This window comes from Leptosomus discolor, chromosome 17, assembly GCF_034619465.1.
Source record: "Leptosomus discolor isolate bLepDis1 chromosome 17, bLepDis1.hap2, whole genome shotgun sequence".
Classification (NCBI taxonomy): Eukaryota; Metazoa; Chordata; class Aves; order Leptosomiformes; family Leptosomidae; genus Leptosomus; species Leptosomus discolor.
Window position 1 is genome coordinate 2,943,867 of NC_141407.1, and position 13,617 is coordinate 2,957,483.

Genomic DNA, 13,617 nt, shown 5'->3' on the forward strand with positions numbered 1-13,617 from the left:
TCACTGATGGAACTGTTTAATTCGATATGGTCAGACTTTTTCAAAGTAACACAGAGTAAGACACAACTAGAGGGCAGGCAAGTTTCATATTTACAGTCATTCAGAAGTATTCAGCAGAGTTAACACTAATGCTCTATTATTTACCATTAAACATAACAAAACAAAAAAACAGTTGGGCAAAGAGAAAAAAAACAGACCAATTCAGTGTAATCACTCAGCTGGATTCTGCATGACAATCAGGAGGTAGTCGTTCTCTGGGGAAAAAAAAAAAACAACACAAAAAACTAACCATCGTTAGACTCTCATTGCTGGTATTTGTTCGCAGCAACAGTAAATGTCGCCGGTTTTCGTCTCTCACTGGCACACTGTGGGAACTGCAGAGCCCTGACATTCACCCTCGATAAGCAAAGCAGGCTTGGCCCGGCGGATCACCCGTCTGTGAGCCAGCCTCAGCACCGCGCGCTCCCCAGCTCCGCCTGTGCCTCGGAAATGGCTGGCACACGCGGGGACGGCACCCAAGCGGCTGGTGCGAGGCCGAGGCTTCCCAGAGAGAGTGCAGAGCCGGGTGCGGTGCCTGCAGCCGCGCCTGTGCCGGGGCAACGCTTCCTCCTCTCTTCCTCCTCCGCACGGGAACCAGGGGCTGCCTCCGCACAGACCCCAGGGCCTGTCTACGGCCTGCGGGGAGCAGCCTGCTGCCCGTGCAGCGCCCGCCTTGCCTCCCCGTCAGCACCACCTCACCGCGGGGCCGGCGCGGTCGGAGGGAGCAAAGCCGAGCTCCTGCACACGAGCGAGCTGCGCTCATCCCACCGCTTCCCGTCTCACAACTGGATGAAACGCCGAGGGCGCTTCCTTAAAGAAGGTTGTTGCTGCCGCTGCTGCATTCTACGACTCGCGACTACAGCTGCAACACGCTCTGGGAATCCCTCTGAACCGGAAAATCCATTAAGACTGTTTGGCTTGATCACTTAGTCTACCGCACTGAACTAAAACTGCTCTCAAAACATATTCCTTCCCAGCTCCTGCGGTCTTACACTGAAAACCACAAAGCAGGAGAGGCTGCAACACGCTCTCAAACACGATTTAACAGTTTCTACTCTGATCAACACAAAACGAGGGAAGTGATTTCCCCCAGTCACACATCACAACGCAAACTCAGGTCAAAGCTTCCAACTCTGAAGGAAGCACAACAGCTCCTGGAACAGAAGAGATTACACAGCGCACATGAAAGCAGCAGGCGGAACTCTTCTCTCAGGCTGACAGCGTCAGCCTCCCAAGAACAAACCCTGCTGGATTCCCCGCCGCCCGCGTTCACCCCGCGCGCTTTTACCCGGTGCCACCATGATTTCGTTTTTCTTGGAGCGGATCCGCAGGAACGTGAGGTCATTCTGGGGATCGATTTCTCGCACAGCGCTCCTGGCCATCATGCTGAGGCTGCGAACGATCTCCCCGTAATGACAGGCTGTGGCGTTGTCCATAGTACTTCTGATAGGAATACCTGTGAGGAACAGGGGACAGCACGGGTCAGCGACAACACCCCACAACTAACCCCGCCTCGGGCATCATCCGGTCCAACCGGGGTGGCTACTTCACCAGAGGAGATGTTGGCCCTGCACCAGGGATCAGCAGTGCTCTTCTTGAAGGCTTAAAAGAAGAACGTGAACACAAGTCAGATGTGGAGGGGCTAAGGTCTGGAACCACAGGGGTAGGTGAGAACTGCTCACCTCTAGTAGCATCAGTGCTTTACTTTTGCTTTTTCATTTATTTGTTTATTTATGAGATTTATAAATAGAAATAAATAATAACAAAAATAGAACCATAGAGTGGTTTGGGTTGGAAGGGACCTTAAAGATCATCTAGTTCCCACCCCCCTGCCCTGGGCAGGGACACCTCCCACCAGACCAGGTTCCTCCAAGCCCCATCCAGCCTGGCCTTGAGCACTGCCAGGGAGGGGTGACGCCGAGAAACATTCTTTATTACAGGGGTGTCCTGGTTTGGGCTGAACCAGAACTAATTCTGGTTTAGTGCTTTCACTTTTCAGTCAAGCCTCCTCTAACTAACGGCACTTTCTGAAGCAGCAGCATGTTTTTCCAGACAGTGACTGCTCCCAGCAGTGACAGCCCCGATGGTCACAGTCCGGACCAAGGAATGGGATGCAGAGGGGCCCTGGCTTAGACTTGTTCTTACAGCGACCAAGGTCACTGCTGAGTCTTGTACCCCGTGTTGGGGTGGGGGAGTGAAAAGGGTCACAAGCACGAAAAAGGCCGCCCCTGCAGGGAGGAGCGAACCGGACAGGTGACCCAAACCTGACCCACAGAGTGTTCCATCCCATAGACGTCATGGTCAGTGTCAAGCTGAGGGATCACGAGGGTCAATCTCTCTTCTGTGATGGCGACATCTGAAGAGGACTCTGTCCGTCGATCCCGACCCATGTGTCCCTGAATCCAGGGCCTGAGTCCAGCTCCTGCAGCCCGTCCCTGTCTGCTGCCCAGTCCAGCCTGGGACTGCCCCAGTGCCAGCCCTGCAGCCCCAGCGGTGACGTATCGTCATCAGGGTGGGGGGAGCTGGGGTCGGTATTGCTGTTGTATCTATTTGTATCTATTTGTACATATTGTACATATTTCATTATTTCCTTATTCTTATCTGTTCTTTTATGGACACTGTTTCATTAAAGCTGTTGGAGTTTTCTTTTCCAAACTGTAAAGTCTCTCTCCCTTGTTCTCTTTCCTTTTCCCTTCTGGGAGGGGAGAGGGGTTAATAGAGAGCGTCTGTCATTCATCAGCGGCCGGCCCAGCCTCAACCCATGACAGAGGGGGCAGCCACAGCTGCTCTCAGCAGCCTATGCCAGTGCCTCACCACCCTCAGAGTGCACAATTTCTTCCTTGTATCTAATCTAAATCTATCCTTTTTCAGCTTAAAACCATTACCCTGGTGGGGAGAGAGGAACAGCAAGGTTTCAACGTCACGACCAAATACTGGCATGCTCCAGGTGGATGTTCAAATAAGCGCAGCTTCAGCCTGGGGAGCACAACCTGTTATTCACTATCGTGAAAAAGGAGCAGGAACACAAGCTGCATACAAGTACACAGGGATCTGACAGTCAATATATTCATATATAGCTACTATCTGTCATCCTTTCTAAGGATTATTTCTGGGACACGTTCAATTTAAATTATTAATTGCGCAATTTTAAGAAGCTGGGCCGCTCCCAGTGTACTTGGAGTGCTCTGAGCAAGCCTGCTCGGTACGACCCTTCAGTAACTCCAAAAGAGACAACAAGCGTACGGGGCTCATGAGGCCGTGAGCACGAGACAGCTGCCGAGCTACCCGGGTCTGCCAGGACAGCAGCGCTCTGGACACGCACAGCAGCGACATTCCAGAGGTCCTGAGAGCTTTTAGTGCTACTGAGAGAGGCTGTGACAGGACACTCAAACGCTGGCGTAACTCAAACATTTCTCAGCCTTTGCAACTAATTTTAATTCACTTCCTAAAACAATAAAGTGAGCTTGCAGAAAAGCAGACATGGGGATCCAGCTTCCTCCTGTAGCCTAACTACTGTCTGTCTGCCTGGGCTACAGGAGAACCTTGGCTACAGGCAGACCGTAACCGCGAGCAGTACAGTCAGCGGCCGTGAAAGCGCGTGTTCGGACCGAGTTTTACCTCGGAAAACCGAGACAGACACAGTACCTTCAGGATTAAGAACAATCATTCCTTGCACTCCTTTTTGGCTCTGAATTCGCTTCAGTGTTTCTTCCACCTCAGCCTGCAGAGAAAGCACAAGGCAACAGGAGTCTGCAGCTGCTCCTCGCCCGCCGCCCGGCTTTGTAACGGCGTGTCTGAGAATGAAGCGGCCCAAAGGGGACTCAGACAGACACCGCCCACACCGCTCTGCACAGCGAGGGCTGTGCGCTTCCGTGCTGCCTTTTCCCCGTGACCTTTTCAGTTGTTTTCCGCCTGTCTTCGCTCTGCACTCACTCGTGATGACACCCTCGTGGAAACACGGACCTCCCCTCTGATCTTTCCCTCTCTTCTCCTCCCAACCCTCCCGCAACCTCCCGCACCAGATCCTCACTGTAGGCTTGAACTGGAAGGCTGCTCAGTCAGACTGCGACAGTTCAGGCGTCAAGCAACAATCGTGTATGAAAATACACATCGAATTTATCAAAAAAGCAGAAAAAGACACATTCGGGGTGCAAGGCCACCTTCCCTCTTAGCAAATGAACGCTAAGAGCAATTACAAATAAGAAAAGTGAGGGGGAAAATCATAAATAAACGCTATTTATTTATAATTATCATTTGTGCTGGGAAAGCTACAAGATTATAACCACTAACAATAATTTACAACTTGGCAAAGTCAACCTAAAAAAAAAAAAAAAAAGAAGGAAAGCAGAAACAAAAGGCTGAGGCAGCAGTGCCTTTGCCTTCTCTGGAAACACCCCCACCGGCTTCAGAAGAGCTTTCAAGCCCTCCTGCACGACCGCCACTGCCACAAGGCACCCATCGATGCTCAACCACGGGTGCTCTACCAGGGTGACAGCACCCCAGCACCTGAGCTGGCCTCCGCACGGGGACTGTCTGGCGCTGTCTATCCCTGCTCAAGGACCCGCGGCAGCTTTCAGATCCCGCAAGCCCGAGCTCTGCAGAAACGGTCCGGGAGGGCAGACGGGACTCCCCTGAGCTCGGGAAGGGCAGACCGGCAGGGGGAGTCCGGCCAAGCCGGCTGTGCTCCCCAGGCACCGTGGGCGACCCCTCCGCTCCCACCCCGCAGCAGACGGGCACAGCCACGTTCTGAGCCCGGGTCCCCGGGGAGAGCACTTGTCCTACAAACCACCGTGGCCTCAGCCTCAGGACTGCAAACTTTGTGCAGAGAGCTGTCAGCAGCGCCCCAAGCAGCTTGGAGCGACACCGACTGCTGCTGCTAGGAGATGGTTTTCCCGCCTTACCCAGCACAGAAGAATTCAGTCTTTCCAACAGCGCTCTTGATTATTTCTGAATGCTGGAATATTTTCAAATGGAAGACGAGGCAAGTGAAATAAAGGACAAACTACAGCGTGTACAAATGCTGAGACAAGTCTGGCGGCAAACTGTTAAGTCTGAAATAACCTCCCGACTTGTTACCGGCAGCATTGAAGTCCTGACTCGGTAAATACTCTCCTTCGTTGGCCCTTAACAAACCTATTTGGATGCAAAGCAGCGTCCACGCAGAACAACACCAATTTCTAATTTCTTCTAACAACGAACCGATAACCGGACTCCCAAGGTGGGGTGATCCGCTCTGACGGTCACTGCTGTGGGCAGGGGAAGGTCCTGCTCCTCCCGTCCTTACTCCCCGACACACACACCCCCCCCACACACTTCCCACACACCAGCTCCGGGGCTTGTCTCACACCTCCACAAGCCAGTTTGTTGACAAAAGGTCGCCATCACGACAAACTTATCTACACAGCTGCAGAGACGCCGGCACTTCTTTATGGGAAGCACAGGGGATAGCTCCACCTGACGTGCTTCAAAGTTACACAAAAAATTCAGCGTTTTATATCCTTTTTCTGCAAAGTCATGGTCTTCAACATATTTTAACATAAGCATGCGTGTTATGCCCGCTATTAATTTTGACATTTACAATGACTGGTCCACCCTATTAACTAACTTCATTAGTATGCCTATACTAATATCATTATTGGTTATCTTACTGATCAAGATCTCTGATATACAAATTAGGATGGGGATCACGTGAGGGTCTTCACCTTAATATTCCTTAGTTTCTCTGGTTCCATCCCATAAGATAAGAAGACACGCCAAGAATGTGCACTTTCTTGTACCTGCCTCCCGCCTCCCTGTTCTGTTCTGGACAATTTCACAATTAGCTGCAGCTTTAGCTTTGACCTTCTTTGGAAGGCAGCAGTTGTTGTTTCTTAGCATAAGTGAGGTTTTGTATATTTCTTACTACAATGTAAACTAGTATCATTAATACATAGCGTTATTCTTTAAAGCAATTAAGTCATTCATTAAAACCAATTAAGTTATCAATCAAAAGTGATTATCTATTCAAAATCCAAACTTGATTATTACAAGTTCAACTCACCGCACCAGCACAAACACTAGTGAAAAAAAGGATTGATACGTTTAACTCATGAAACAAACAGAAACTCTCTCAATACAGAGCCGACTAACTACAAGAGACGGAGGAGGAGAGATGCAGTCTGCAAAAGGAGAGTAAATGCTCCCCCATCACCAATCTGCTCTTACATAACCTTTGCTGCGTATACAACAGCTGCCTTTACCTTCCTGTTTTCACCTAGAAAGCTCTAACTCCTAGGTTTGCCTAAAGTATGTCTTATTAGGCCGCTTCAATTTGCCACCTAGAACTTAGGTCAGTATTTACTTCTTTAGAAGTTTTCCCACACATTTTGATCCCCAATTTCACCAACAAGCGCTTACCAACACCCCATCTGCACGGGAAGCAGCCTCCAACACAACTACGATAAAGCAAACACGTGCCAGGCGCCACCGAACATTAAACAGGCAGTTGTCTTAAAACAGTCTTTTTCCCGATCGCTTTCGGCTCTGGGAATCGTCCCCCGGCAGCCACGAGAAAGGCAAAGGTTTTCCCCCGCCACACGGCGCTTGTCAGAACTAACGGAAGGTCTGCGGGAGCGACGCCCTTCCCACCGCAGGGACCCCGGCACGAAAGCCCACGGCCAGGCAGGCGGGGCTCGGCTGCCGCGGGGCAACCCCTCCGCGACAAAGCGGGGCCTCCGGAGCGGCCTGACCCGCCCGCTCCCGTGAAGCGCCGGCAAGGCCGCGGGACGCCACGAAGCTCCCGGCCTAGCCCAAACCAGGGGCCGCGCCCGCGCGTGCCCAGCGCGGAACCCGAACCCGAACCCAAACCCAAACCGGGGGCGCGGAGAGAAACCGGAGAGGGATCAACCAGCCGCCCGCAGCCCGGTCGCGCTTTCACTCGGTGCAGGGCGCCGGCAGGCGCGGGCAGCGGCCCGGGCGGGGGCAGCCGCTGGCCGAGGAGGCCCCGGGACCGGCCCTCTCCGCCTCGCTCCTGCTGCCGAGCGGCCGCCCGCCGTACCGCGAACGCGGCCGAGCGGCCGCCCGAGAGCCGGGGGAACCCCGCGGCGGCGACAAAGCCCCGCTCCCGCCGGCCCGGGCAGCCCCGGCGCCCGCCGCTGCCTCACCCACCATCTCGAACCGCCGCCTCTCCGCTCACTCACGGCTCCGCTCTGCAACGGCACCCGCGCGCGCACCGCACGCTCCGCCAATCATCGCGGAGCAGCGGCGATCGCGGAGCAGCGGCGGGCCGGGCGCCGTAGCGCGCGCCGTGCTCCGGCAGCACTTGTGCCCCGGCGGGGGCGGAGCCGAGAACCGGCGCTGTGGCCGGACGCCCCCTCCCCGCTGCCCCAGGGCCCGGCGGGGGGCGAGGCCCGGCCGCTCGTTGCCCTCGTGTGTGAGGGCCTTGACTTGAGGGATACAGGGGGGGGGAAAGAGTTGCCCCCCCAGCCGCCGGTGCGGCCCCCGGGAGAAGGGGAGGCGCTGCGCAGGGCTGGGCCGCTCACCTCCCGGCAGGCGCGCTGCAGCCCCAGGGACGGGGCTGCTGACCCCCTCGGAACCCCCTGCCTGCTGCGAGCCCCCGAATTCACGTCCCCCGGGGCACGGTGGCGGCTGCCCCCGCGGGTGAGACCCGCCTTCGGGAAGGGCCGGGGAGGCCCCGTGCTCTGGGGGCGGAATCAGTAACGTGCTCAAGAGCGGGGCCAAACGCCCCCCCAGCGGGTGCCGCACGGGCCCAAGAGCAGCACTGGGGTCTCTGCCCCTTCCCCCCGGACCCGCTCTCTGCTCGGACCGGACGGCGCTTCCCTCAGCACTGCGGCCCTGCCCGCAGAGAACCGACACCGGTTACAGAGAGCAGGTGGCTGCTGGGTAAACAGTAGAAAGATGACCTCATCAAGGGGTTTTCTTGGGGGTGTCCCCCCCCCCCCCCCGATACTCTGAAAACCGGGATTTGACAGACAGCAGCTAAACTCCCTGGCCTTTCCCATCTGGCAGGACTACTTTATGCCCAGAGAAAACAGCACATTTCTCCCACAAACCCCGTCATTTGTGCTCCAAAGCACGGAGGGAGCGACTCCAACCTGCCCCGCTGCGGGAAGAAAAGGCCGTTGTTACTGCGGGTGTTTCCTTGGCAGAGAAAAGCCTTCCTGGGGGCGGCGGCTGCTGCTGCCGCCGAAACTGCGTTACGGAGCCTCTGTGAAGGTCTGGCAAAGCGAGCGGAGCGACCCCCCTGCGCAGCCCTGCGGCCAGGGATGACCCTGGGCGGGGGAGGGGCAGCTGAGGGAACACTTGAACAAACTGGCCGCAAGGACGTCCCTGAGACCTGACGGGACGCACCCGTCAGCTGGGCGGTGCCCCTGTAAAGCTGATGTCCGTCACCTCGGACAGGTCATGGCAGGCGGGAGAGGTTCCTGCCGGCAGGAAGGAGTAACCCCCGCTTCTCCCTTCGTGCGGAGGATGAGGGGAGCTACGAGGCGGGTCAGTCTCGGCTGAGCTTTTGTTCCCTCCTTCCTGTCAGGCCTGGACAGAAGACACAAACTGTGCTCCCTGACCTTGCCTCTGTCTGTAACAACAGCTGTCGTCTGTCCTTACAGTGAGGCCCCTCGGTCTGGATCGCTCATAACATGTCCATTTTCTTTCAGCCACTGCACAATACCCCTCTTGCCTGTTCCTACTGATGTCCTTGGCAAAACTCCTTATTTAAGGAGGTGCACTTCAGATCCAAAAAACCCCGGGTCAGTCAAAGGTTTAAAGGAGATGGGAGGAGCCAGCTGCACCAACCCAGCACCAGCACGCTGTCCTAACCTCACCCAGGATCGCCAACGAGCTCTAGGCATGCCAGCACTCCCACAGGGCAAACACCACTGACAAAGGGGACCCCTGGGTGCTTGTGAAACCCTGCTCGTGGAGCGAAATCTCCCCGGAGGAATCCTGTTGTGCTGGTAAAGGAAGTGGATTTTGTCAACAGAAACAGTGCTGACACTCAGGCCTCTGCTGCCATGGCTGTGCTTGTCGGAGCTCTCCGACCCCGCACACCCCAGCTGCCCCAGCTTTTACTGCAGATTACACTGGTTCAAGGAGCTGCTCGAGCCCTGCTGACAGAATGGCAGCCTACACTGGTGTAACTACCTGTGCCAGACGTTCGTCCCCTACAGACGTAGCTACGCACGACAAGTGTTAAGATCAAAGACAGACGCCCCGTTCGTGAAGAGGAGCGCTGCCCAGCGAGAGCTCAGCCATCTCGGGCAGACGGAGCTGCTTGGGAGGGCGCTGGGGCGAACACAAGCTGGAGCAGCTTAAAAGAGCTGCTCTAAGATCCACAGAAGATGAGTTTCTACAAGCCCAGTTTTTGCAGCATTAATGCGTTATCACCCCCGCTCCTCTGCCAGAGCCTTATCTCGGAGCAGAGGCAGCACAAGAGAACACGGCCTCAGGCCTCAAGTGTCAACACCAACATTTTTCCTAGAGACTCCAAAACTGCCCTGGAGCCTGGAACAGCCCCGTACCTGCTGAGATCGCCCACAAATTCTTAGTCTGTCCCTCGGTGCAGAACTGGACAGTATCCCCTGTTCCTACTGCTGCTTGTAGTGTCGAAAGAGCAGGGCTGAACACGGGTTAATCACTTCTGCTGACAGATACACGAGCCGGGAGCGATCCCTCACCGGCACAAGGAGCCCTGACCAAAGCCCCAGTGACAAAACCACCGCTACCCGATCGAGGCTCCTTGACCGTCCGGCAGTTTCGCAGCTGGGGGCCGGGCCTCTTCGCTCCGGTGCGCTTGGGGAGAAATTCCTCCTCAGGCTGGTGAAACCCTTCCAGCACGAGCAGCCTGAGGCCAGAGCGTGAGAGGCTGAAGCACGAGCAGGCAGCCACGCTGCCCATCTCCGAGGGACACACGGGGCTGGGAAGGGAGCGGGCTGGCTGGGCCCCGCTCCCGGCTGGAGCCCTCAGCGGTGCTGAGCTCCCCCAGCGTGTGAAGGAAACGCAGCACAAGCCAACAGGCTCCGTTGTCAGCCTGGGCGATGACGCTCTGCACTCCGCGAAGGCTCTTCCGTACGAGCCAGAGCTGGGTCTGTCACACACGTGACAAACCCTCAGTGCAGACGTGTTGCACAGAGCGCTCTGCGGGCCCTTACGAGGCTCTTCCGAGGCTACAAAAATAACCCTTTATTGTTTTGGAGGAACCAGGTGACCTTTTTTTTGTCCTTAATGGCCATTAATAAAAAAATCACTAAAAGGAAGATACCAGATCAAATCGGCTACTGAATTGTGACCGTATGAGAGCTCCCACGGGCAGTCTCGAGGGCCTTACGGAGCCACAACACTTCTCTGTCCGAAACACGGAGGGGCAGGAAAACGCTCCAACACACGAGGCAATTATGAGGATATTGTGCACACACTTAGACTAAATCCTTGGTTAGAGAAAGCAACAGATGAGTAAAAATAGTCCTATTCTTTTGAAGAAAAACTCAATCAATTGTGAGAATAATTTAAATCTTCAGAAGGAACATACGAGAAAAACAGTCACTGATGGAACTGTTTAATTCGATATGGTCAGACTTTTTCAAAGTAACACAGAGTAAGACACAACTAGAGGGCAGGCAAGTTTCATATTTACAGTCATTCAGAAGTATTCAGCAGAGTTAACACTAATGCTCTATTATTTACCATTAAACATAACAAAACAAAAAAACAGTTGGGCAAAGAGAAAAAAAACAGACCAATTCAGTGTAATCACTCAGCTGGATTCTGCATGACAATCAGGAGGTAGTCGTTCTCTGGGGAAAAAAAAAAAACAACACAAAAAACTAACCATCGTTAGACTCTCATTGCTGGTATTTGTTCGCAGCAACAGTAAATGTCGCCGGTTTTCGTCTCTCACTGGCACACTGTGGGAACTGCAGAGCCCTGACATTCACCCTCGATAAGCAAAGCAGGCTTGGCCCGGCGGATCACCCGTCTGTGAGCCAGCCTCAGCACCGCGCGCTCCCCAGCTCCGCCTGTGCCTCGGAAATGGCTGGCACACGCGGGGACGGCACCCAAGCGGCTGGTGCGAGGCCGAGGCTTCCCAGAGAGAGTGCAGAGCCGGGTGCGGTGCCTGCAGCCGCGCCTGTGCCGGGGCAACGCTTCCTCCTCTCTTCATCCTCCGCACGGGAACCAGGGGCTGCCTCCGCACAGACCCCAGGGCCTGTCTACGGCCTGCGGGGAGCAGCCTGCTGCCCGTGCAGCGCCCGCCTTGCCTCCCCGTCAGCACCACCTCACCGCGGGGCCGGCGCGGTCGGAGGGAGCAAAGCCGAGCTCCTGCACACGAGCGAGCTGCGCTCATCCCACCGCTTCCCGTCTCACAACTGGATGAAACGCCGAGGGCGCTTCCTTAAAGAAGGTTGTTGCTGCCGCTGCTGCATTCTACGACTCGCGACTACAGCTGCAACACGCTCTGGGAATCCCTCTGAACCGGAAAATCCGTTAAGACTGTTTGGCTTGATCACTTAGTCTACCGCACTGAACTAAAACTGCTCTCAAAACATATTCCTTCCCAGCTCCTGCGGTCTTACACTGAAAACCACAAAGCAGGAGAGGCTGCAACACGCTCTCAAACACGATTTAACAGTTTCTACTCTGATCAACACAAAACGAGGGAAGTGATTTCCCCCAGTCACACATCACAACGCAAACTCAGGTCAAAGCTTCCAACTCTGAAGGAAGCACAACAGCTCCTGGAACAGAAGAGATTACACAGCGCACATGAAAGCAGCAGGCGGAACTCTTCTCTCAGGCTGACAGCGTCAGCCTCCCAAGAACAAACCCTGCTGGATTCCCCGCCGCCCGCGTTCACCCCGCGCGCTTTTACCCGGTGCCACCATGATTTCGTTTTTCTTGGAGCGGATCCGCAGGAACGTGAGGTCATTCTGGGGATCGATTTCTCGCACAGCGCTCCTGGCCATCATGCTGAGGCTGCGAACGATCTCCCCGTAATGACAGGCTGTGGCGTTGTCCATAGTACTTCTGATAGGAATACCTGTGAGGAACAGGGGACAGCACGGGTCAGCGACAACACCCCACAACTAACCCCGCCTCGGGCATCATCCGGTCCAACCGGGGTGGCTACTTCACCAGAGGAGATGTTGGCCCTACACCAGGGATCAGCAGTGCTCTTCTTGAAGGCTTAAAAGAAGAACGTGAACACAAGTCAGATGTGGAGGGGCTAAGGTCTGGAACCACAGGGGTAGGTGAGAACTGCTCACCTCTAGTAGCATCAGTGCTTTACTTTTGCTTTTTCATTTATTTGTTTATTTATGAGATTTATAAATAGAAATAAATAATAACAAAAATAGAACCATAGAGTGGTTTGGGTTGGAAGGGACCTTAAAGATCATCTAGTTCCCACCCCCCTGCCCTGGGCAGGGACACCTCCCACCAGACCAGGTTCCTCCAAGCCCCATCCAGCCTGGCCTTGAGCACTGCCAGGGAGGGGTGACGCCGAGAAACATTCTTTATTACAGGGGTGTCCTGGTTTGGGCTGAACCAGAACTAATTCTGGTTTAGTGCTTTCACTTTTCAGTCAAGCCTCCTCTAACTAACGGCACTTTCTGAAGCAGCAGCATGTTTTTCCAGACAGTGACTGCTCCCAGCAGTGACAGCCCCGATGGTCACAGTCCGGACCAAGGAATGGGATGCAGAGGGGCCCTGGCTTAGACTTGTTCTTACAGCGACCAAGGTCACTGCTGAGTCTTGTACCCCGTGTTGGGGTGGGGGAGTGAAAAGGGTCACAAGCACGAAAAAGGCCGCCCCTGCAGGGAGGAGCGAACCGGACAGGTGACCCAAACCTGACCCACAGAGTGTTCCATCCCATAGACGTCATGGTCAGTGTCAAGCTGAGGGATCACGAGGGTCAATCTCTCTTCTGTGATGGCGACATCTGAAGAGGACTCTGTCCGTCGATCCCGACCCATGTGTCCCTGAATCCAGGGCCTGAGTCCAGCTCCTGCAGCCCGTCCCTGTCTGCTGCCCAGTCCAGCCTGGGACTGCCCCAGTGCCAGCCCTGCAGCCCCAGCAGTGACGTATCGTCATCAGGGTGGGGGGAGCTGGGGTCGGTATTGCTGTTGTATCTATTTGTATCTATTTGTACATATTGTACATATTTCATTATTTCCTTATTCTTATCTGTTCTTTTATGGACACTGTTTCATTAAAGCTGTTGGAGTTTTCTTTTCCAAACTGTAAAGTCTCTCTCCCTTGTTCTCTTTCCTTTTCCCTTCTGGGAGGGGAGAGGGGTTAATAGAGAGCGTCTGTCATTCATCAGCGGCCGGCCCAGCCTCAACCCATGACAGAGGGGGCAGCCACAGCTGCTCTCAGCAGCCTATGCCAGTGCCTCACCACCCTCAGAGTGCACAATTTCTTCCTTGTATCTAATCTAAATCTATCCTTTTTCAGCTTAAAACCATTACCCTGGTGGGGAGAGAGGAACAGCAAGGTTTCAACGTCACGACCAAATACTGGCATGCTCCAGGTGGATGTTCAAATAAGCGCAGCTTCAGCCTGGGGAGCACAACCTGTTATTCACTA

General features: G+C 54.7%; 1 protein-coding gene across 5 annotated transcripts in view; it reads right to left on the minus strand.

Moving 5' to 3' along the window:
• The window catches only part of LOC147414210 (dynein light chain roadblock-type 1-like), a 28,404-nt gene continuing 14,787 nt past the window's right edge, over positions 1-13,617 (minus strand). Inside the window, exons 1-4 of one of the 5 annotated variants that reach the window (XM_086474547.1) lie at positions 7,186-7,249; positions 3,685-3,760; positions 1,328-1,495; positions 1-254 (exon numbers count right to left, since the gene is read on the minus strand). In XM_086474547.1, coding sequence (XP_086330673.1) covers positions 211-254; positions 1,328-1,495; positions 3,685-3,760; positions 7,186-7,188 — 291 coding nt within the window. In that variant the 5' untranslated portion in view covers positions 7,189-7,249 and the 3' untranslated portion in view covers positions 1-210. The other 4 variants (XM_086474544.1, XM_086474551.1, XM_086474548.1 and 1 more) reach the window with 4 other exon arrangements.